At 42.0% G+C, this 22,394-nt stretch overlaps 1 protein-coding gene across 1 annotated transcript in view; it reads right to left on the reverse strand.

The window, feature by feature from the left end:
* nrd1b (nardilysin b (N-arginine dibasic convertase)) overlaps positions 1-16,697 on the reverse strand; it is a 30,286-nt gene extending 13,589 nt beyond the window's left edge. The window contains exons 1-19 of the mRNA XM_040127862.1: positions 16,524-16,697; positions 14,669-14,893; positions 13,264-13,534; positions 12,518-12,599; positions 11,718-11,871; positions 10,232-10,305; positions 9,887-9,982; positions 8,942-9,064; positions 8,313-8,370; positions 6,928-7,001; positions 5,695-5,764; positions 5,262-5,339; positions 5,044-5,164; positions 3,571-3,629; positions 2,693-2,747; positions 1,662-1,766; positions 839-962; positions 484-570; positions 104-223 (exon numbers count right to left, since the gene is read on the reverse strand). Of these exons, the coding sequence (XP_039983796.1) occupies positions 104-223; positions 484-570; positions 839-962; positions 1,662-1,766; positions 2,693-2,747; positions 3,571-3,629; positions 5,044-5,164; positions 5,262-5,339; positions 5,695-5,764; positions 6,928-7,001; positions 8,313-8,370; positions 8,942-9,064; positions 9,887-9,982; positions 10,232-10,305; positions 11,718-11,871; positions 12,518-12,599; positions 13,264-13,534; positions 14,669-14,865 (1,948 nt within the window). The 5' untranslated portion in view covers positions 14,866-14,893; positions 16,524-16,697. The remainder of the gene's footprint in view (positions 1-103; positions 224-483; positions 571-838; positions 963-1,661; positions 1,767-2,692; positions 2,748-3,570; positions 3,630-5,043; positions 5,165-5,261; positions 5,340-5,694; positions 5,765-6,927; positions 7,002-8,312; positions 8,371-8,941; positions 9,065-9,886; positions 9,983-10,231; positions 10,306-11,717; positions 11,872-12,517; positions 12,600-13,263; positions 13,535-14,668; positions 14,894-16,523) is intronic.
* Positions 16,698-22,394: the final 5,697 nt, after the last annotated feature.

The raw sequence follows: 22,394 nt of genomic DNA on the forward strand, positions 1-22,394 counted from the left end.
CACACCCAATGCTCCCAGCAACTCGGATGCGTAGTAACTAACACCCAGCGCAGTATCCTCGACCGATCAAACAGCACATGGCTGACGTGATAACCGTGCTCACCTTTGGGGATCTTGAACTTGTTGTCCTTCTTGTACCAAAGGCAGCCTCGCTCGTTGTTGACGATCCTCACAGGAAACTCTGTGTCCGGACAGTCCGACGTTTTCAGGGTGAAATCCGTTGCTGCAGCAGGAAAAAGAAGGAAAACAAGGCATCAAATCTGTTGATCAAACACCTTAACGCTCCCCTATCGACATTTTTTACATCTACACGCAGCGATGGCAGGAGGAGAGCTGGTGAAGCACGCACGATGACCAACATCCTGCTCTGACGTAAACCTTCGAATACGTAAACTCTTGCCTTCTGGTACAGATAAAACACAAAAGTATTATTTCACCAGCACATTACAGCTGCTGTCACGTTTACATTGCGTTTGTACTGACCGATGAATTTGTTCTCAGCCGGAAGGTGGAGTTCAGGGTTGAGTTCGAATTCTGCTGACCAGCGCTGAGCCCATTGCTCTGGGATGTCTGACGAGACCAAAGAAACACACTCAAGTTCAAAGACAGAACAAAAAAAAACAAAAACAAACAAACGGCGTTATTCCCAAATTTAAATAATGTCATGTCTCCCACTCTCGATGAGCCCACGTCTCAATCTGCCGGCCACCGTTGAGACACAGTGGGAAGGTTCACGGTCTCATTAATAAGTAGGAGACGACTACTGTGTAATCACCTCTGTGTGTGTGTGTGTGTGTGTGTGTGTGTGTGTGTGTGTGTGTGTGTGTGTGTGTCGTACCCTCCATGCTGTAGCAGGTACCGAACCATTTCTCTCTGAGCGGACAGTGACCTTCGTTCTCTGGGGACAGCAGCAGCAGGTTTGCTCTGTCTGGAGTCAGCAGGGACAGAGCAGCGCTGATCACCTGCACGCGCACACACACGCACACACACACGCACACACAGTTATTTCTACTGGGAACAGTATACATATATGTTTGTGTACATCGGGCATGTATACAGTCATCTGTGGATGTTAACACTTTTTCCCAAAACAAAGAGACCAACTGAGAAGTTCTGAAACTGTCACATCCCTGTATGTTTGAATAGAACTGCACAACAGTAATTTGACAAAATAAAGCTTAAGTGATAATACTCACATTATATAAAAGAACTGAGCTTGAAGGTTTATTCTTGACTTTAGGAATAAAAAATAAAAATAGAAAATCTGGAACCCTGTGTTGAGAATTTGAGACCAAACTGAGAATAAACATTTAAGCTTCAGGGTCAAACGTCATGTTTTCAGGCCCGGTGGTTTAGGGGTTAAGAAGCTGACCACTGACCCACACCTCTGTCGCTGCCTATCACAACAGTAATTTTCAATTCCATAAAAAATGACTGACTGCATTTTAGGATTAGTAACACAAGCTTTTTTTTTTTTGTTGCATTGTGGAATATTTTGAGGGCACTACATAGAGCATGGATATACATCCAGAATTCAGACGCTCAAATAAAATGCCGCAGGGTAAATATAGCGACTCTGGACAAGGACTAATTCTGCGTCAGAGTTAGAGTGTTGTGTCAAACCGATTGTGGATCGGATCTGGATTTTTGGTCCTGGTTACCTGCAGGTCGTACTCAAACATGAGCTGGTCCCCGGTCAGGAAGTCCTCTTTGGGAAACAGCTGCATGTTCTCACAGATGTTCTCAACGAACTCGATGGGATCCGTCTGTCAGTCCACACAAAAACAGGGTCAACACAGGGACAGAGACCGGCAGCAGGGCACTAACACGGCCGGGGTTGGAGGTTCAGTTCCCTCACACTCCATTTTACGCTGCTGGTTTTGAGTCTTATCTTTTTCACGATTGGTGGTTTTATGACGCTTGCTGCTGATTTATGTTCTGTGTGTTCATACTTCCTGTGTTGTTGCTCTGTGCTATTCGTTTATTGTGGACTACAGTGCACAGTGGGGACAAATAAAAAACATCTTCATCTTGATAAACTGCTTCAATCCAAGGCTGTATTATGTTATTATTAGTGCAAGTAATAATAGAGTTAATTTACAAATTTTAAAAATAAACATGATTAACCGCATGATCACTCACGTAATTATTCTCATATTTAAATTTAATTAAAACATACATTAATGTTTACATATTTTGTATTAATCAATAAAAATAAACACAGCAGCATTTTCATTTTTCAGTCTTTGTTTGTTGCCTACAAAAAACTTCAACACGAATTTTGTTTTGTTGTTTCTGTTTCTGTAATTTATTACTATGAGAAAAAACACCAGTTACTGAAAATTAATCACCATTTCAATAAAACTTCTAACTTAAAAACAGACGCCGACACTAAACACACACTCGATGATTGACGTATCCTGAGGGTTTGTCTCATTTAAATTCAAACGCTGTCATTTCTACCCTTCTCGTCATTATTATTGTATCGTCAATTTATCACAGTTGATAAATTATTTTTTCTGGAAAATTGCCTGTTACATAATCACAGTGATGACACTGATTCATTTTAGTGTTTGCACACAACAACTTGTGGCTGCTGATCACCTGCTGGCTGACTGTGTGTCATTACGTGGGTGTAGGCACATGAATTAATCAGCTGAGGTTTTTACAGCGTGTGTCTGTGCTGCAATACCTGCTCCTGATAGTGGAACTCGTTGGCTTCTATCTTCTGAATTTCCTCATAGATCCTGAAAGAAAGAAGTTGCCAAAACATAAAGCTTTTTATATTCAAACAAGGACAAAAATGTATAAATATCAAACATTTGTTTGCACATAACACGGTCATTATTGGCTTTGTGCGGTTACTTGATTACTTAAAAGAGCACTTTCACGTTGGTGTTCTCACTGAGTTCATGTGTAGGAAAACTTGAATGCACCACAGTGACACCCGGACTTGTCTCTTTTCTCTCGTCTCAGTTTTCTTGTCCACCAGAAAACAGGAGAAGTGGAGTGACATTACTTAAGGTAGGTTGAGTTTAACAACACGAAACAAGGACCCTGATGCTACTGACACTGATGAGAAACACATAAACACATATTCTTACAGCAGGCGAAGCACAGCCTTATTTTTATGGAGAAACACAGTGTGAAGTCGTGAAATGCACCCAGGCGTTGGTCTTTTTTCTCTTAGGAAACCTGCCGAATTGTTGTCTTGACAGGCTGCAATACAATAACTAACTGTGATGTTTTTGTTTTTGTTTTTTTTTTTTTTTAAATGGTAGGAAGCAAAGTAAAATGAGCAAAAAGAGAAAAAAAAAAGATCAGTCTGTGGAGAAACAGATGCAAAAGATTTGAAAACGGAAGAATGCTTTCTTTCAGGGCATTGCTTAAATTGTTTTCAGATCCTTATTTTCATATAAATGATGATATGCAGTTTCCTTTTTTAGGTTCAGTGATTAATAGAAACGCCAGAACACATCTTGAATTCTGCTTAAAAAAAAAACAAAAAACCTGCACTCTGCTTGTGAAGCAGAATGAGAGGAAAGATTTGTTACTGTAGCGGAGCCTGACCTCTGCTGGGGACCCAGAGTCTGGAGCATCTTCAGGTACTGGAACACAAAATCTACCACCTGCACAGAGAAAAATAATGATGTGTGGGAGTCAGGGTTCACTGAAGCTTTCAGAAATTTAAAAAAACAACAACTGGTTCTTATTACTATCTAAACAGCTGAGTTAAAACCAGCAGCACCTTCATGTCTGAATGTTGAGGTTGGCACCATTGCTGGCCACTATAAAAACATTTCCTCTAAAAATGAAAAAAATGTCTCCATTCAGGAGACATTAAAAACTAATTCCAGTTTATTACAACTTAGCCCCCCCCCTTTTTTCTTTTAATGAAACAAAACTACAAGTCAGTGCAACTTATTTGAAAGAAAAAACAAACTGACGACAGTTTGTTGAAAATGTCCATCACAGTTTAAAGATTGACATCCTACTTCAACTCTGACCTACTGTCGCTGTGCAACTTTTCCCAGGCAATGAGGAACAAGGAGCAACATTTCCAGTGTCTCGCTTTCTGTTCACTTCCACAAGAACTGGTTTGAATCATCTGGATAAACTGTTTCATGCTGCTCGTGTTTCTTCTTTTAAGTCATGTCCAAACACGAATTATCCTTTAAAGCGAAGATCGTTATTTCACTGGCTTCTTTCAGACATGAGCTATGATCCATTGATGCTCGGCCAGTTTCACACGTTGGCATCATTTTTCACGACACTGTCGTGACTGTCTTCGAGACATTTTCCGTACAAAATGTGTGAATTAAAGCAGACAGGTTGTCAGTCAAGATACACACTAGATCACGACTTTCTTACATACTGTACGTCACATTTTTGTACACAGTGTGCGTAACGGTTGAGAGAGATTGAGAAGTGACGGTTTAAATGCTGCACCTGGATCAGAAAGAAAACCCCCAAGAGGCAGAATTTACATTGAGGACAGAGTTTTGGGAGCTACGACGCTAAAACGGCTGGAAACTGGTTTGATGCTGAAATTTAAACAGTTGCTGAAGTCCTGTGTTTTTAAATGTACTGTTTAAGCTGCGTGATGATAAAATGATTAAAATATCAGTATGTGAACGAGAACCGAAGGACATTATCTCCCCATTAGTGTTGGAACTGTTTTTAAAGAAAGAGCAATTAGGTCTTAAAACGCACAGCACTGAACGACCTCTGTTGTTGTGAGGGCCAGTAAAATTCAACAACCTGTTATTAGGATGGTAGGTTAGGGAATTGAAGTTAATGGAGACTTATCAGTGCATTTTTTATGTACCTATTGTTTGATATTGAGTTTAGGGAAGCAACTAACAATTCATTTATTATCGATTTATCTGTAGTCTTTAAAATGTCAAACATAGTGAAAATATTCAACCCAGTTTGTCAAAGTGTCCAATGTCATGTCCTCAAATATCTTGTTTCATCTTACCAACAGTCATCTTACCCCAAAATATTCCATTTTTAATAATATAAAGCAGAGAAAACACTGACCTGGTAGAAGTTCTGGTAGCCATGGTCGGTGAGGGTGATGGAGATGGAGAAGATGGAGTAGGTGGTGTTTTGATCGAAGCCTGTCTCACTGTTTCCTCCAAACAGAGCCAGAGCCCAGCACCTGAAAACACACACGCACCATGAGTCCCCCGCACTTACTTACTTCTGGTTTATATGCGGTTTATATAAGGATATTATATGTTTCTTTTATGACTCACTTCTTCCTGAGCAGAGACAGGATGCTGCCGGTTCCTTCGTGCCCGATCAGCCAGGAGATGTAGTGAAGAGGCTTCACTCTGACAGAGAACACAAACACACATTCAGTCAAGCCTGATCTCACAGAGACAGTTGACACTTACAACTATCTACAATACAATACAACTGAAATGCAATCACACATTATGTCCGTTATTACTTTAATGATGCAAATCCAGAAATGCCACGTTTGTAAGTAATCGCTCATAAAGCGCAACTGCTCCGGTCATGTGTGGAGGCAGTCAGGTTCATTTCAGCCTGAAGAACCGACTCTGCAACATGATCTGGGTCTCAGCTCAACGCCGGCAGATTTAATATCGGACTGAGGGAAGTAACAGTAATGGAGAGTTTCGTTTTCATGTGGGCAGCTAATCAAACATACGGACTTTCACTCACCTGTAGTGTTTTCCCTGCGGCGGTACGGCCCAGCTGATGGTCAGAGCGTGAACCTTCCTCACGGGGACCACTGAAGAACACACACACACACACACACACACACACACACACACACACACACACACACACACACACACACACACACACACACACACACACACACACACACACACACACAGATATTTAGTCTATGTATTAATATGACTGATGATCAAAGAACCCTGATGAAAATGACATTGTAGTACTGCGAACCTAACTGTATAAGAATCATGATAATGAGTTTGGTTTCCTCCAGTTAATCAAACCTGACATTTGTACAATACTGACATGTTCTTCAAACTTCTATCTTCAACCTAAGCAAATTAAATCTAGAGCCTCATGGTATCATTTGTAAAACGGTTAAATGTAAACATTTAACTGTGAGCATGTTTAATGGGTTAAAATATGTCAAACTAACAGGACCATGTTTTAATAATTTTATTGTACTGCTACTACTACTACTGCTATTAATGCTACTGCTACTGCTATTAATGCTACTGCTACTACTGCTACTACTACTACTACTACTGCTACTGCTACTGCTACTACTGTTATTAATGCTACTGCTAGTACTGCTAGTACTACTACTACTACTAATACTACTGCTACTACTACTGCTGCTACTGCTGCTACTGATGTTACTACTACTACTGCTATTAATGCTACTACTAGTACTGCTACTACTACTGCTACTGCTGCTGCCCAACCGATACTGGATTTTTGAGGCCAGTACTGACATTGAAATTTGGGAGTTTATGTAAACTGATTAAGAATATATCAGCTGATGTTTCCATTTTTTTAACATTTAACAGCATAAACTAACAATTTTGATTCAGAAGATTTTTTTTCCCTTTTCTTAAATTGTGACCAAGATACATACAGATTGGGACATTTTACAGTTTAAAAAAAAAAAAGAATCGACTTGTCAGTGTTCTCTGGTGGACAAACTCTGCAATGGAGTCACTGCTCCTAAATTACCTCAAACCTCGTTTGACATTTTTTGTTACTTATCAGCCGACATAAAAACAGGTACCGATATATCTGTTAATTGCTCATAGCGGCCGACATATCGACCTGAGTGATTTATCGGTCTAGTTCTAACTCCTTTTACTACTACTCAGAGCATTAATAATAACAAAGACTATGACAATATTTAGAATCATAATATTCACAAAAACAACATCAGTATCTGACCTCTGTAGAGCTTGTTGAAGGCTGGTGTGTCAAACGGCTGCTGGAGGTGAGAGAAGTCGGGTCGAGGTTCACCACTGAAACAAACAGGAAAATAAATTAATTAATTTTAAAAAAATCATGTTACAACACAAATCTGTTTATATATAGACACACACACACACACACACACACACACACACACACACACACACACACCCCTGATTTAGTCTTCATCCTTCTATTACGCTGTTGTTATTACGTATTGATTTTGTGTAATACTGCAGCCAGGGCTGGGTGATAAGGCCAAAAAGTTAAATCTCTTTTTTTTTTTTTCAGTGTTATGCACGTTTCTCGATTTTAATTGATTTTATTTTCCTGTCTACATGACCTCAAGATAAAACATGATTTCAAAATTTTTTTTCTTTATTAAAACTATACGTTGTATATATGCAATCAACAAACAACAATAACCCATCTGGCCATTCGTGGTGAAACTGGAAAATTAGTCGGCTAATTTTGGCTGCTTTTTAGCTGTGGTTTTGGAATCTGGACGGGAGCTTAGTTCTAATAGAGCAGTGTTTCTCACAGGCTGAGGATTACTTGGGGTGGTGGGTGGCGCGGCATGTGACCGGTGTGTTTGCAGAGTGACATGAAACCAGGTGCTATTATCTACCGGGGTGGTTCGGGGCCCCCAAGTAGAAGCTAGGTTTGGGGAACGCGGTAGAGTTTTTAAAAACATCGTACAGTACGGTCGTGTGTTCCACATCAGACCTTGTAAAACCGAACCGTTTCCGTATCACTGAGGTAACATGACTACCTTTCTTTGGTATTATTTCGCCGTCTTCATCGGCTGCGGCTGCCATTACTCAAGCTTGTTGTCGACCGGCAAAGCTCAGACGTGCAGGCGACTTCAAGGAAACGGCGACAGCTTACGTTACTGTCGTAACTAAAGAGACCTGCTGTCACTGGCGTTTGAGTCATAGCAGAGGAGGCACTAAATCTCGATTCTGCGATCATTCAAAAACAAAAACTCAAATGAATCGAATTGATTCGATACATCATCGAGCCCAGCAGTTCCACAATAAATAATATTAAAGCACAAACCGTGTACTGAGTTTACATACAAGTGTTTTATACTGACAGGAATTGGTCCAAGGTGTGCGTTGATAGACATCGGTCAAACTGTGACTTTGAGACATTACTGCAAATTTCAAACCATTAAACACCAACGTCAAACATGCAGTGATTTTAAACTGCAGCTCTAACTAAACTTGATTTTAACAATGTGAATGTGACACAGAGGCGGTGCATTCAGATTTACTTTAACCAAGCCCATAATCACACTAGATGAGGGAGTAAGTGTGTGTGTGTGTGTGTGTGTGTTTTGGCCTGTTAAGTCGTCTTACTTGTTGGGAACTTTGATGAATATCTCTCTCACCCACTGCTCCAGAGTGTCCAGTGTCTCTACAAAATAAAAACACTGTCAGCTGGTTTTAAGGAAAGAGGCAGAAAAGGCTCGTTCGCATTTGCACACACAGCTGACGTGTCCTGATCGAGTCACACAAAGTTTAGCTGTGCTTCAAGTTAAAGCCTAACGTTAGAATATTAACATCATCAGAACAATGCTACGATCCAGTGGTTGCTAACATGAGGCTACAGGGCGTTCTCCACTGCTGCCCCCACCCTCTACCAAAACACACAACCTTCAAATAAACCACTCAAAATGACCTTTTTAGGACTGCTCTTAATGTCTGGTTTAATGTTCCCTGCTACTTAATGTACTTCTAGTGTGCTTTATATTATTAAGGATCTTCAATATCATTATCATTTTCATTATTATATTTCATTATCAATTATTTCCCTATTTTACAGCCCAAAACCCAAAGATGTTGTGGAGAGATTGTTTCGTAAGCTGCTGTCTTCCCAGGTAAAGTGTGAGCTTTCAATCTCAGCTTTTAAGATAACATTTAGACTTGATTCAAGGTTACATTCACGTTGTCTAGCTACAGTTTAAAAGCTCTGGCTCACTCTGTACCTTTGGACTGAACAGCGAGCGTCATGTAATGAGCAGAGTAATATCTCCTCCAGAAGTCTCTGAGCCGCTGGTACGTGTTGATCTGTTTCTCTCTGGGTTCGTGTTTTAATGTCTGAGCGTTTCCTGACGGGAAAAAACAAAACATCTGTTTAATACCACTGATGATCTGCTCTGCAGATGTTCAATAGTGATATAACATGAAGACACTGATCCTAGAAGGTCCTTCCAAATAGACTGAGGACTTTCTAAAACATTTGCAAAACCATTTGAAATGGAAAATAACAACAATTTCATTACTGGTAAATGGTGGAAATTAAAAGACATGAGTTGGAGGAGCAGAATAAAGACATTTATGACTGAAACTGACTTACAAGGCATTGCAACTTGAATTCGCAACTGTATTCCAGGCTATGTAAAGACCTGAATTTAAATTATAGGGTTGAGAACTTCTTTTTGTGGTGTATAAACGTTTCATTCTTTATTGAAAGAACTGAAAAAATACAAAATCCCTGTACCATACAACAAAGATAGGAAAGTAGATTTCAGGAAAACAGTACAACGCTTTTAGGTTTGGGGGAAGTCTTGATTAATTTCAAAAGCTTCTGGATTTGTAGAGAAACAAACTCAGTCAATGTACTTTTTTACCTCCTCTGTAAACACATCGAAATTAATTTTTTTTATTAACTGTAAATTTACTTTTATGAATTTGAATTGTATCGATTAAAATTAAAAGACTAGTTATAAACAACTGAAAACTCATGTCTATGTTGTCATCCAGGAAATAACATGACGTGTATCTATATGACCGCTGACAACAGCAGAATAGTTACTCCAACAAGTTTCACAATAGGTTAAAATAAACATCGGCGTCAGGGATTTAGTACAAACGTCTCAGTGTTCAGAATGCTTTCAGACTGTGGATGTGAGCGTGTTTGTTGTTCTTACCCCAGCAGAATTTGCTCATAGGGTGTCCAGGTTTGGCCAGACTCCCAAACAGCATCTCCTTACGATGCGAGTCCGACGGCCTCGCTAGCTGGTACTCTGAACGTGCAGAGACAGGAAGGTAGAAGAGAGCCGTGGCAGAGGCAAACGAAAAGGGAGGAAAAGCGGGATTTAACACATTTAAAGTGCGACTGTAGCTGAGAAATGTGGTAGTTAAGTTCATACCAGAAACATAAATGTGTGAAGACATCACCTAAAACAGACCAGAGGGGCCCTGGTGCAGTTTTAAAGAGTATCTCAGCACAGAAGCAGTGTGATGGTTTGTGGTTTGTATCTTTGAGGACTCACCGCTGTCCACAGCCTCCACCTCTCTGTCGATGGCGTCCTCAATCATCAGAGGACAGATGAAGAACTGAGCCCACCTGAAACACGCAAACACAGCTACGATGGTATGTGTGCGTTTTCATCTAGGTTTCTTCCTAGTTTGTGAACTGCTCAGAACGATGTCCGTTACCACCCCACTGACCGCATGTTGTTGTCATGACACTATTTCGGTAACTGATTCAGAATTTGAGTCATATTTAATTTAAAAAAAAAAAAAAAAATCTGATATTTGCTTGTTCAACTGTGCTACAAAACAGTGCCATGCTGGAAAAGAAAAGAAAAACAAGCCCTCATCTTATAACAGGCCTGTACTGAAACACAGACAAAGAATCATTCCAAAGTGCCTGACTAAAATACACTTTCAACTAATTGAAAATGAAATGAGTAATTACTATTTTTGTTAATTCACCAGGCGTTCAGACCTGGAAAGTTGTTGCAGCAATCATTGTATTCACCGCTGTCCTCAGGCACAACAGAAACTGTGAAATTACATCATTCGTGCCTCAAATTAATCTACCAGGAACGTATGTTTGTACCTATTTTATTGGCCCATCGTTGCGGCAAAGGTTGAGTTAGTTTCGACATACTTGCTGAATGACCCTGTGCCTCATTTACAACAGGTTTGAAAAGGGCCAACCTGTAACAAAACTGGTTAACAGTGATCCAAACATGGCAGCCTGGGGCAACCATTCAACCATAACTGTACCCGTCAAGCCCCGATACTGTGCCAAACTAGACCAAAGTCTGGCTCAGCTCAGCCCAGCTCTGCTCAGCTGGGCTCAGCACCGTGCTGGTGCAAAGGAGGAGAAGAAAAAAACAAAAACAAAAAAACACACATTAGCTTTGTTTTTCTTCTTTTTTTTCCAGACATTAGCAGCTGCTATAACTGTGGGGACCAATCTTACGCACCACGTTGAATCATATGACCTTCGCTCATCATCACGACCTCACCAGCCCATGTAAAGTGACACAACCACATAACTTCACCTGCAGAACAAACTGCAGACGACATCTCCTCAACAGTCACATGGATCGGTCTTTCGCTGTCCACTGACTGCCGGTCCAAAAACAGCAACAGTAACAGCACGGCTACTGAGAGTGCATCAGCTGGCCCCGTTGCAGAGGGGCTGAGCGCTGGTGGGCATCTTTAATGAACCGGCTGACCTCCCATTAGAGAGCCAGATGGCCCACAAAGAGCTGCCATCAACTCAAACAGAGGACACTGGCCTTCAGGACAGGGTGATGCCTGAAAACTCATGTTCTGACAGGAAATCCCTGCGTACCAACCTACAGTTCAGTAACCTACTACAGCTCTGCCACAGTCTTAGTGACATTTTTGTGTTTTTCTGAGTAACAAAATATCTGAGAATCATGACTGAGTCAGCAGAGAAATAAGGAAATGAGGGACCAGAAAGGTCACAGATTTTGTGGTGTCTGGTGTCTGACTCACCTGTCCAGCGCCTCCCTGAAGTACTTTCTCTGCACGTCGAACTGAAAGATGGTTCTCTCACAGTCGGTGGAGGCGTTGTCACTTCCTCCATGCTTCTTCAAGAAAGCGTCAAAGCCGTTCTCTGCTGGGTATTTCTCACTGCCCATAAACACCACTGAACAGCGGGGGGAAAGAAATATAAAATGAAAAAGAAATTACTAGAGGAGATCAATGGCCAGAAACGCAGACTGGGATTTTGTCAGGTAAGAGGCTCGGCATGCAAAGAGCACAAAATTTCTAGATCTAAGAAGCTTTCAGTGAGGATGCAGCATTAAAGCTGTAAAAGTTTTCTTGGAAACAAACAAAAGTTATGTTTATATTCACTGTTTCTCACCAAAACGCACTTTTTGTATCCTCAAGGTCTAGTGCATTTCCTTTCTCATAAAAGCTTTGTACGGCTGATGTTTTAAGAATTTGAAACCCTGCAGTGTTTACATCTGTGCTTTCCAGTTTTCTATTTCCCAGTGTTTGCTGTTTTTTGGCAAATTAAAGGTTTAAATTTCGTCACACAACTATTCATGTCAATTTTCACACAAAACCGCGCGCTGCCATCCCCATATTTAAACAATAATCGCGTCTCCCCACTCTCTGTGACGTTTATCACGCTGCCTTTGAGTGTGGCCGCTGGGAACAACAACAAACACTTTTGATATCCGATCCGGTCGGACGGCACATCTTACAACCTTGATCTGATGCTTTAAACATTTAATACCCCGACCCACAGCTTCATTTCAGCCTCGTCTCTCCTCTGCTGGACTCACTGTGTTCCAGGAAGTGGGCGAGGCCGGGAAGGTCGGCCGGGTCACTGAAGCTCCCCACACTGATGCACAGAGCAGCTGCCGCCTGGAAACACACACACAAATACACACATTTGCTTTAACAATGTGTACTCAAATCATTCAGCATCCACGAGACCATTACTAAGGGGCATTTACAGTTATTCATAAACTCATTATTTATAGGCTATTCAACTATATCTTTAAAAACACCTCACAAATATATGGTTTCATTTTTAAAAAGTCTCAGTAATTTCCTAAAACAGATGGACACTGCAGTTTTGATTAAACAAACACGGGGAAATAGTGCGTTCGTCGGGCACTATTTTCAGGGGCGGATTAATCCGTGTTTGGTGCTGTAGTGAGTATTTGGGGCAGCAGGACGGTGTGTGTGTGTGTGTGACCGAGTCAAAGACTACTGTATGTGTTTAATGGTTTCTGGACAACATTGATACTCTAAAGCTCAGAGGAATAAGTATATCAGGCTGTAGATGCACACATAGTTCCGGTTAGTAGGAGACATTCACAAATATGATATCACCAGACAAAAAAAGCCAACACAGTTAAAAATCTAGTATGAACGGACTCAGCGAAAACAGAATTGAACTTAAGCTTAGACAGTGCAGAGATTCGGCGAGGTCAAGGACATTTAGCGGAAAGAAGCCTCATCACTACCACGCATCACTAAAAAAGCCAGTTACTTTAGATAAACGACTCTTCGCATCACCCACCTGCTTCTCAGAGCTCCCTCTCTTCTTCTTCACTGCGTTCTCTTCGTCCAGCTCGTCAAAGTCGCTGTCCTGCTCTTCCTCTTCGTTGTCCTCCTCGTCCTCCTCCGACCCCTCGCCAGAATCCCCTTCATCTTCAACTTCCTCCGCTTCCTCCTCATCCCCGTCCTCCGATTCCCCCTTGTCCTCTCCGTTTTCACCGTCTCCCTTCCCATCGGCCCCGCTGAAGTCGGAGATGAGGAGAGCTCGGATGCCGTTACTCAGCTCTATGTATCTGCAGAGCGAGGAGAGGAACGTCATCAATATTATCTCTTTATCTCTGGGAGCTGTAAGTGCTGATCAGAAGAGGTAAAACAATTAGTCCATTAATCAATTAGCTGGTCTTCATTAAAATAATCAGCAACTATTTTGATAATCAAAGTTATTTATCAAACAAAGACACCAAACATTCTCTGGTTCCTGATTATCACATGTCAGGATTTGGTACTTTTCTCTTTTTATGAGATTTTAGAAGTAATCTGAAGACATCACCCTGGTCCTTGGGAACTAGTGATCCTCATTTTTTCACTATTTTCTGACCTGTTAAAGACTAAATAAGGAACAAATTAATAATAAAAAACCCCATCATTCATCCTATTTTGTACAGATGGTACCTGTGGCGTATCGTAAACGTAGATCCCTGATTTGATCACCTCCTCGACAGATCCCAGGATCAGCACAAGAATGTGGTAGAAAGAATATTAATTTATCTTTTGAATTCATGCAAAAATCACCTGCCTGTCATCAGATTTCTTCAGAAGCAACCTGACACCCTCCTTTTCAAAAAAGCCTAACTGAACAACACAAAACAGGTTTGATACTTTTTTACTAAAAAACCAAGAACACCTGAGCTTAGAGAGGGGGCGGGGCTGACCATGTTGCTATGGATGACATCGTGTTTAATTAATTAACTTAATCCCTATACTTACAGTGATTGGTTGGCAGATGACGGGCCTTTTTCAGTGAATTACTGTTCATTAATACACATCAATGCATCAAAAACATCGAATTAGATCACTAGATAGATCCATTAACCCGGCGATGACCATGAAGCCACATTTATTTGTTTCATTCAGTTCAGCGCTTGTACACTTAATGTACCGTCAAACAGCTGAGGTCTGAAGAGTGTATTTTGGTTGGATTAATACTTCTGACAGACAGCTGAAATGTTCCAAGTCGATCAGCGCTGCAGACTGATTTCTTTCCAGAGCCACAGTGGTGCAGAGTTGTGCAAACTGTCTAGAGCTGTCACTTTTTCCAAAAATCGAGTTCGCATGAACTTAAAACCACACGCATTTTGTTCAAATGAATTTGAATGCGTCTGACTCGGCTCTGTGACCCACATTAGGATGAGAATTTCGTCTCCCACCTGTATATCTTTGGGTCACTGGGAGATTTGATGATCTCTGTGTCTCCCTTGTCTTCTCCAGCGACCCCTCCGCCTCCATCTCCAGCAGCCACCTGGGCCTTAACGTCCACTGACATTGGCGGCGGCTCGCCCTGGTCTGGAGCAGATACCTGTCCTGGCACACAGCCACCGCTCACCGACTTGTTGGTCTGAGGCATTTTTACAGAGTCCCCTGGGGTGACAGTGCTAGACATGAAGAAAAACATGCATGCACATCAATGTAGGTAGCGTTGTAGGTCACGCAGCGATGTCTTCATTTGGCGTGAAACAACGTCCAACAATCTGCATTAGTGGTAGGCTATATGGCCAGAAGTATCTGGACAATCCTAAGCAGAAATCTTTTGCCCCAACATACAGTGATATTTTAGACAACAATGTTCTTCCAACAGTTTGTGTTTGTTCCTTTCCTGTTTCATCATGATAGTGCCCCCCCTGCACAAAGCCAGCTCCATAAAGAAATGCTTTTCCCAGTTTGCACAGAGTCCTGACCTCAACCACATCCAACACCTCTGGGATGAACCAGAACGTAGACTGTGAGCCAGACCTGCTCACCAACATCAGTGCTGGACCTCACTGATGCTGTTGTGTCTAAACGGGAGCAAATCTCTAAAGCAGAGACAATTAGACGATAATCTATTAGCTGATTGACAGAAAATGAATCACCAACTATTCTGATCATCGATTAATCGTTTCAGTGATTTAGAAAGCAAAAACCTCAAACATTATCTGGTTCCAGATTCTCAGATGTGCGGTACTGCTGCTGTTATATATCGCCGTATGTTACTTTTTTTTTTTTTTTGTTCTGACTGTTGCTCAGACATCAGCTTGGACTCTGGGAAGTTGTGCAGGACGTTTTTCCCTAAAGTAATCGACAGATTAAAGGACTACTACCTCAGACCTATCCCACCACTGCAGCCCAGCATGGAAACGCTGTCCTGGAATGGATCAGAGAGGGAATATGGTACTAAAAAGACTATAAAGTGCTAAAGATTTCCACTTAATTTGACAAACTGTTGACGCATCATATTAAAATTCACTTCAGAAAGCATTTTTCTACACTGTGGATTTTTGTCCCCCATCACTTACACTGAATTCGCTTTAGAAAGGAATTTCTTCACAGCCAGTAAGAACAAGAGGAACAATTACAGCGACCAATAAGGCTTTTAATGTACCTGTGGACAAATGAGTCCATGGTATTATGATAGGCCTGATAAATGTGAACCTCATGTCTTTTAGTCAGTAAAGAAAATAATCATTAGCTGGGAGCTAATCCCTGCAGCTAGGAGCTATCTCGAGTCTTATTTTGTCGTGTATGGTTCTGCCGGAAAGAGAGGCAGAATAATAACCTAAGATTTTTCTGAGAGCAGTTTGTCGGCAGAGTCTCGTCAGGCGAGGAAGCTGCACGGGACGTTCGGTGGGACATTAGTACTCTGCGTCAGTGAGCTGAGCATCCGTTAATATTCAGCGAAAGGAACGGTTAGCTTAGCTGCCAGGAAACGCCAGAAAGCTAGCAGGCTAGCCGTCGGCGCTAACGTCGAATGTTCACAAATCAGGTTACTGCAAATACTGTGACTGTAACGACAGACGGTGACTAAGTCAGAGGTAAGTTAGTTAACCTGGTTAGCCGTGTATTAGCTTTCAGTAATCCTGTTGCTAAGAAATGCCACAGCACCGCTGGCTGAAGTACGGGTCGTGTCAGTTGCTCTGCAGCTGCCCAGCCAGATGTTTGTCAGAAACGTGACACGGCAGTTTGTTTGTTTTTCATGTTTTGTTTTGGGTTTTTTTGTTTGTTTGTTTGTTTTTTAAAGATACTCACCTTTGTTTCTGCTGCGTTAAAGCTGCTGGAAGTTCGCAGTGTGTCAAGTGCAGCAGCCTGGCCCGAGTCGGATAGCGGCTAGCCAAAACAAAGCCTGTGATTGGCGGAGAGCTAATCGGTGACCGGCAAACGGGGCGAAGACGACAGAGGTCGAGTACGGTGGCCGAGAGAGCTCCGCGCACGGCGCGTTTGTCCGCGCGGTCGTGTCGCGGGTGTTGGCAAGCGCACGTGTTGTCAACGTGATGAAGGTGTTTCCTCAATTCGCTCGCGTTTCGTCTGTTTCCACGTGTTTTTCTTGAGTCGCCCGGGTTGAAAAAAACACCGAGAAACTCCGAGTAAAGACGATCGTAGTTCTTTAATTGATGCGGTAACTCGAAACAACAAGTACATCAGCACCGCACGTCCTGCGACGCAGGCTTGGTTGAGGTCGCAAGGTCATATCTAACCACCAACAAAAATAGATACATGAATAAAGTCGTTAAAGCCCGAAAACCATGAAGATTGAAATGGTTGTAGTCACCGAAAATCAGTGAACTTCTCACGAACTCAGTCCGCAGCAGCCTTAGCTTTGATGGACGTTCACTTTAAATGGCCTTTTATTGGAGGTAGACAATTATAGGTCGTCAACCGGGAATCTAATTATTCATTTACTTAATCGGGTGTTTAAAACAGTGACTGTGTTGATTCAGAAACGTGCAGATCCGAGAGGCCGGTGTTTTCCCGCCCCGAGTGCTGTCTGCAGATCTTCCTTTCAGGCTGCACATGGCACACGGACGTATTGAGAGAGAGCAAGTCAAAGGTTAAGGGAGAGAGTCGGTATAATACACCCATCACAACACCCATCACAACACCCGTACAGCCAGTTTGTGTGGCCTGGGAGGCAAAGCCCATAATAAAAAAAACCAAAACAAAACAGGGACCTAGTCATTGAGTTTCCTTTACCTGGATCAACAACTGGACAGTAGGAGAACATCGATCAGAAAGATTTTAGTAACCCAAGTGTAACCGTTAAAGTGTAAAAGTGTGAGGGTTAAAACTCAAATTTCATTTAGCACCATCCCAAAATAAAAACTACTCGTATTAAAATACTAAAACAGGATTGATTAATCTATTTTTAATAATAAGTTGAGTCCGAATATAACTATGAACAAATGTTTTAAATCACAGTTTTTGTTTATCTTCATCAAAAAAACATCACTTTACTTGAACTGGACAAGCTGTTATAATCTAAAGAGACATTTGCCACTGAAAATCACTCTATATTTTTTTCCTAACACTTTGCCATATGATTTTAGTTTTCATAACTTGAAGGCTGAATTTCATACAGATTCTGTAAATTCCCACCGAGTTTTCAGCCAAAAGAGATCCCTGTTACTGCCTCGATACAGAGCAATAACAACGTTAACATACGATTTTATATATTTAGCAAATGGTTTTTTTTCTCACATATTTATTTTTGTTTAAGTAGTAGTAAGTAGTAACAGTAGTGGTGCAGTAGAGAAGGTGGGGAGTATATTCATTTGAAAAAATAGCGTAATAAAAAACCTTACAAAAAGTCCAAAGAAATCGGACAAATGTTATGATTAAAGAGTGTGATTTTTATTATTCTAAATTGCATCTATAATATACAAACATTCACAATAGTTTGTACAATCACTTTGTGCTTCTCCCTCGTACAGGAGTGAACTGTAAGACAACAAGTTTACATAAACTCTCTATATAATTTGTCCATGGTATACACAGCATAAAAATAAATTCATACTCAACACCGTTATAATTTCTAATCCTATCATTTACAAATTCACTTAAAAAATAATCATATGAAGACAATGTCGATATTATTGTACGTTTCTATCAATATGAAGACACACGGTGGGGAGTCACACACAAAAACGTGCGCTGTTGTAGCTCTATAACAATTTGGCAGGATATTGTTTTTTCTATCTTCGTAATATTTAATAATAAATGCACAATTTTTTTCTCCACATCTTCCCTTTTTCTTAAAGTCTTTCATATACACGCGTACTGCATCTCAGCTGACATGACGTTATCAAAATATCACACTTCCGTCAAAGATACTGTACACAAACACAAAAACCTTTACAACTGAACACGCGATAGATATCATGATAACCACAGGCAACAACAGAACGTCTTGGCTCTAATATCACACACGCACATCCACACACACACACACACTCACGTTCATGTAGGTAACACTGCGAACATGACAGTCACGAGACTACACCTGCTAAAGGGGAAGGAGAAAACCACGTGCTCTTCACTCATCATCGGCTCAGCTCACACGTGCATGTGTGCGTATAAAACACCCTCAGTGTGGCATTGGATTGTGTCGGCCAGTGCAAAAGCTATAAGCCACCGTGAAGCAGGGCTGCAGCGCTCAGCGGCAGTCCGGGCTCAAGCCTCTGGCAGTGTAGAGGGTCTGATCTGGGTCCTGGACCTTTTTTTTTAGCTTTGAGAAGTTCGGTTATTTACTCCCGGGAAACACCAGATACGGAAGCTTGTTAACGACAAAGCCACGAAAGCAAGGGAAATCAAAACAAATTTTAGCCTTTTAAGATACGAGATTGTGGACCCTGCCGCCTCCAAGTTCCCATTTAGTCCTGTGCAGCCAGACCTCCTCCGCTGGAACAGTAATCAATATGTCTTAGTTTGTGTTAATTGATTAAACACAACTTTATTTGACAGCTGATCCACTGGCCTCCATGTGAAGACGATATAAACTAAGGATTTAAAGCTAGACTTTGACACAAGGGCCCTTCATAGAAGGGGGCCAGTTAGTTAGCTAATAATGCAGGACCCACCTTGGCTGATACTGAACAAACAGCTTAACTTAGTAACTCATCAAATTGCCAAAACCAGTGGAGCTGGATGACTCTGTGGCTTTCGGGGTCCCTCAGAGTCTGGGGCCCTTGGGCAGTTGCACCAGCTTTGTGCACCAGGTCTGGCCTTGGACTTTTTGGGGCATGAAATTAGACTCATACGACTGCTAAAAACCGTGCGATATCATTGATCTCGCACAATAAAGTCGTACAAATTAAACAACAAAATATGGCGTTTTGTAACGGCCCTTTAGAAAGACACATCAAGGTGTTTTCTGATCCGACGCCACCACCTTCATGATGTGACAACACCACGGTTAAGGTCAGGTCTAGGCACGAAAACAACGTTGTTAAGTTTAAGGAGAGATCATGTTTTATGTTAAAATTAATAGTCAGTTAAGGTCACAGTTACAATAATAACCACTTGATTACGGTTGTGGGACGATCTTAGTGATGGTTTTAAAAAAAATGTTGATTTCAACATCTTGGTCTCTTAGTCTGAACCTATGTATAGATTGCACTAACATGCTCTTGGTTGGGGTGGCGCAGTGGCCCAGAGTTACTGGTTTGGTTTTGCACGGAAACTTTTGTTCCTGTTGTAGACCTCTCCCAAAAAACAATCTTTGTTTGGTGGTTTTTTGGCTGGACCGTGAGAAAAATCCAATCAACTAAATCACTTCCATAGCTTCCTCTTCCTTGACCTGTGTCATGTTTATTAACAAGTCTGCTGGACCCCGCCCTACTTTTTTGCACATGTAAATCGGATCACAATGCAGCAGAGTCGAGATAACGTCAACACTCATTAATACCAGGTGTAAATTCAAAGGCCAGCGGATCAGCTGTCATTGGACAGGCGATGTATCCAGATCCAGATCAGATGTTGTTACCGGGTGGCCAAGAAAACCTGAGGCCTGTGTCTCCAACTGTGTAATTTGAATATGAGGCAACATACACTGTGTAAGAACAGTTCCAGCTTATGTGTTACAGGTCCGAAAACAAGCTTTTACACGGCGACCTTCTTCAAGGCACGGCCTCAAGACCAGGTATGAAGCAGGGCCTCAGGGCCCTTGTCGTGGTACTCAATACTGTGCTCTAGTGGTGCACATATACAAAGTTACAATTAATCGACTTACCACAAACCAAACCAAGCCCAGGTGGCTCTTTTGATTGTTTGACATCCAGAAAAATCTTAAGCATTAGACAACCTGTAGTTCTGAAACCTCCCACCGCTGTTCCTCTGTTACATGGATTAAAGTTATAAAGGCCATTAACTCCCATTATCTGCCATCCCCACAGCAAAGAGCAGATTCTCTCTTTTCAAAGTATCTTCCTTCAAAAGTCAGCGGTATATTTAAATTAACCCCACAGCGCTGCGAGGGCAGCGGTCGCCGTGGTGAGCTTTGCTTTATTGCCGATCTTCTCCGTGCGCGTACATGTACGAAATAAAGAACATACGCGGCTGAAACTCCCGACCTCTGCTCGGATCTGAGGTATATTTTCTGTAACACGAGCTCAGTGACTCAGTCTGCAGCACACAACCAAATGAGGTATGATGCACCTCCAACAACTGGCACGACAGCAGATACTCTGCCACTTCCTGTCGAATGTCATCAGCGCAGCTGCCACGGTAGATGAGAAACGCACCGTTCCATTTGAAATAAACGGATCTTCTTAAGCTAAAGAACTGATCGTACCTGGCGTGAGAAATTTCAACTGACCTGGAAGTTAAGCAGCATCATGTGAGGTCCTGCTCTCTGCCTGTCCCTCGTTATTTTATCATTTTAAGACTTGAGCTGTGGGTAAAGGAGATGGGCTCATCAGCCAGACATGGATGAGAGCCTTTTCAACAAAACACAGAATCTGACAGAGCAGATGGAGCAAAGCGTAAGTGCAGATTTGAAAACGAGGGCCACAGAAACAAGGACTGTGCTCATAAATCTGTCCCGTCTGGACTGACAGACTTGAATTTGTTTTGTGCACTCGAGATGAGTTTGTCATTAATGAACTTCCATGACCTCAAATCCTGACATGGGATTTCCTGATGTAGGAAACTTACAACTATCTTTTCATCTTTTTGTACTAAAGTGCATGACATTGATTCAAACAGCAATCAGCCACAAGGTGAAAACCAGTTACCGGTTTTCATGCTGTGGCTGATCGGTGTAGATCTACCTGATACCTGCACAAACAATCTACGTGAACCCTGCTAAACCATCACAAGTGGCACTCTCCTTTTAACTTTATACAGAGTGGCATGTCAGAGTGGTTTTTGGACCCGTGTTAGTTTGGGACTCGACCCCATCCTCTTTAGTCTTAGGCTCAAATGATTTTGGCTGCAGCCCTGCCTGGGAGTTGTGCATTGGTGGTGTAGCCCTAAAGCGTCTTTCAAGCCAAATACAACACGAAGTAAGGCCAGTAACAGTTAGTGGACTACAGGTATATCGCATCGGAGTGGACCTAACTATTAGCTATCTGAGAAGCAGCCTAGCTGATGTTTTGCCGGATGACTCGGTGAACGACTGCGTCCTGTAAACTTGTGAGCATGAGCAGCTGTGGTGGTGTGAGTTTCTGGCTGTGGTGCTACACTCTGAGGAGAGGCAGTGCTGTGCTTACCGGCCGGCCCTGCTTCCAGCTCCTTCTGACAGTCAACTCCAACAAAATGCGGGTTAGCGACCTATAGCACCCTCATCTGCTTAGAGATGTTTACGCGTATCTGCGCGGGAGCATGATTCCAGCTCTAAAGGCCCGGTCACACCAGCATTTAAAGCAGCGAAATTTTGCACCGATTTATTTCGATTTAATCCGATCACAAGGGAAAAAACAACCACACAACCAAACCACAAACCACACACTTTGACACGTAGGTTTGCTTTGATGACCAATAGCAAACCACGCTGACAGCGCTGACCTTTAAAGGGAATAGAGAGCCGCAGATCTAAAACCAAGGAAGCTGTGGCTGTAAAGCTCTGGTAGCAATCAGCCGGGTTGTTGCACCGTCCACTTTGATGCTGCGTTCACGTCATTCGGG

This window comes from Xiphias gladius, chromosome 6 (genome assembly GCF_016859285.1).
Source record: "Xiphias gladius isolate SHS-SW01 ecotype Sanya breed wild chromosome 6, ASM1685928v1, whole genome shotgun sequence".
Lineage (NCBI taxonomy): Eukaryota > Metazoa > Chordata > Actinopteri > Istiophoriformes > Xiphiidae > Xiphias > Xiphias gladius.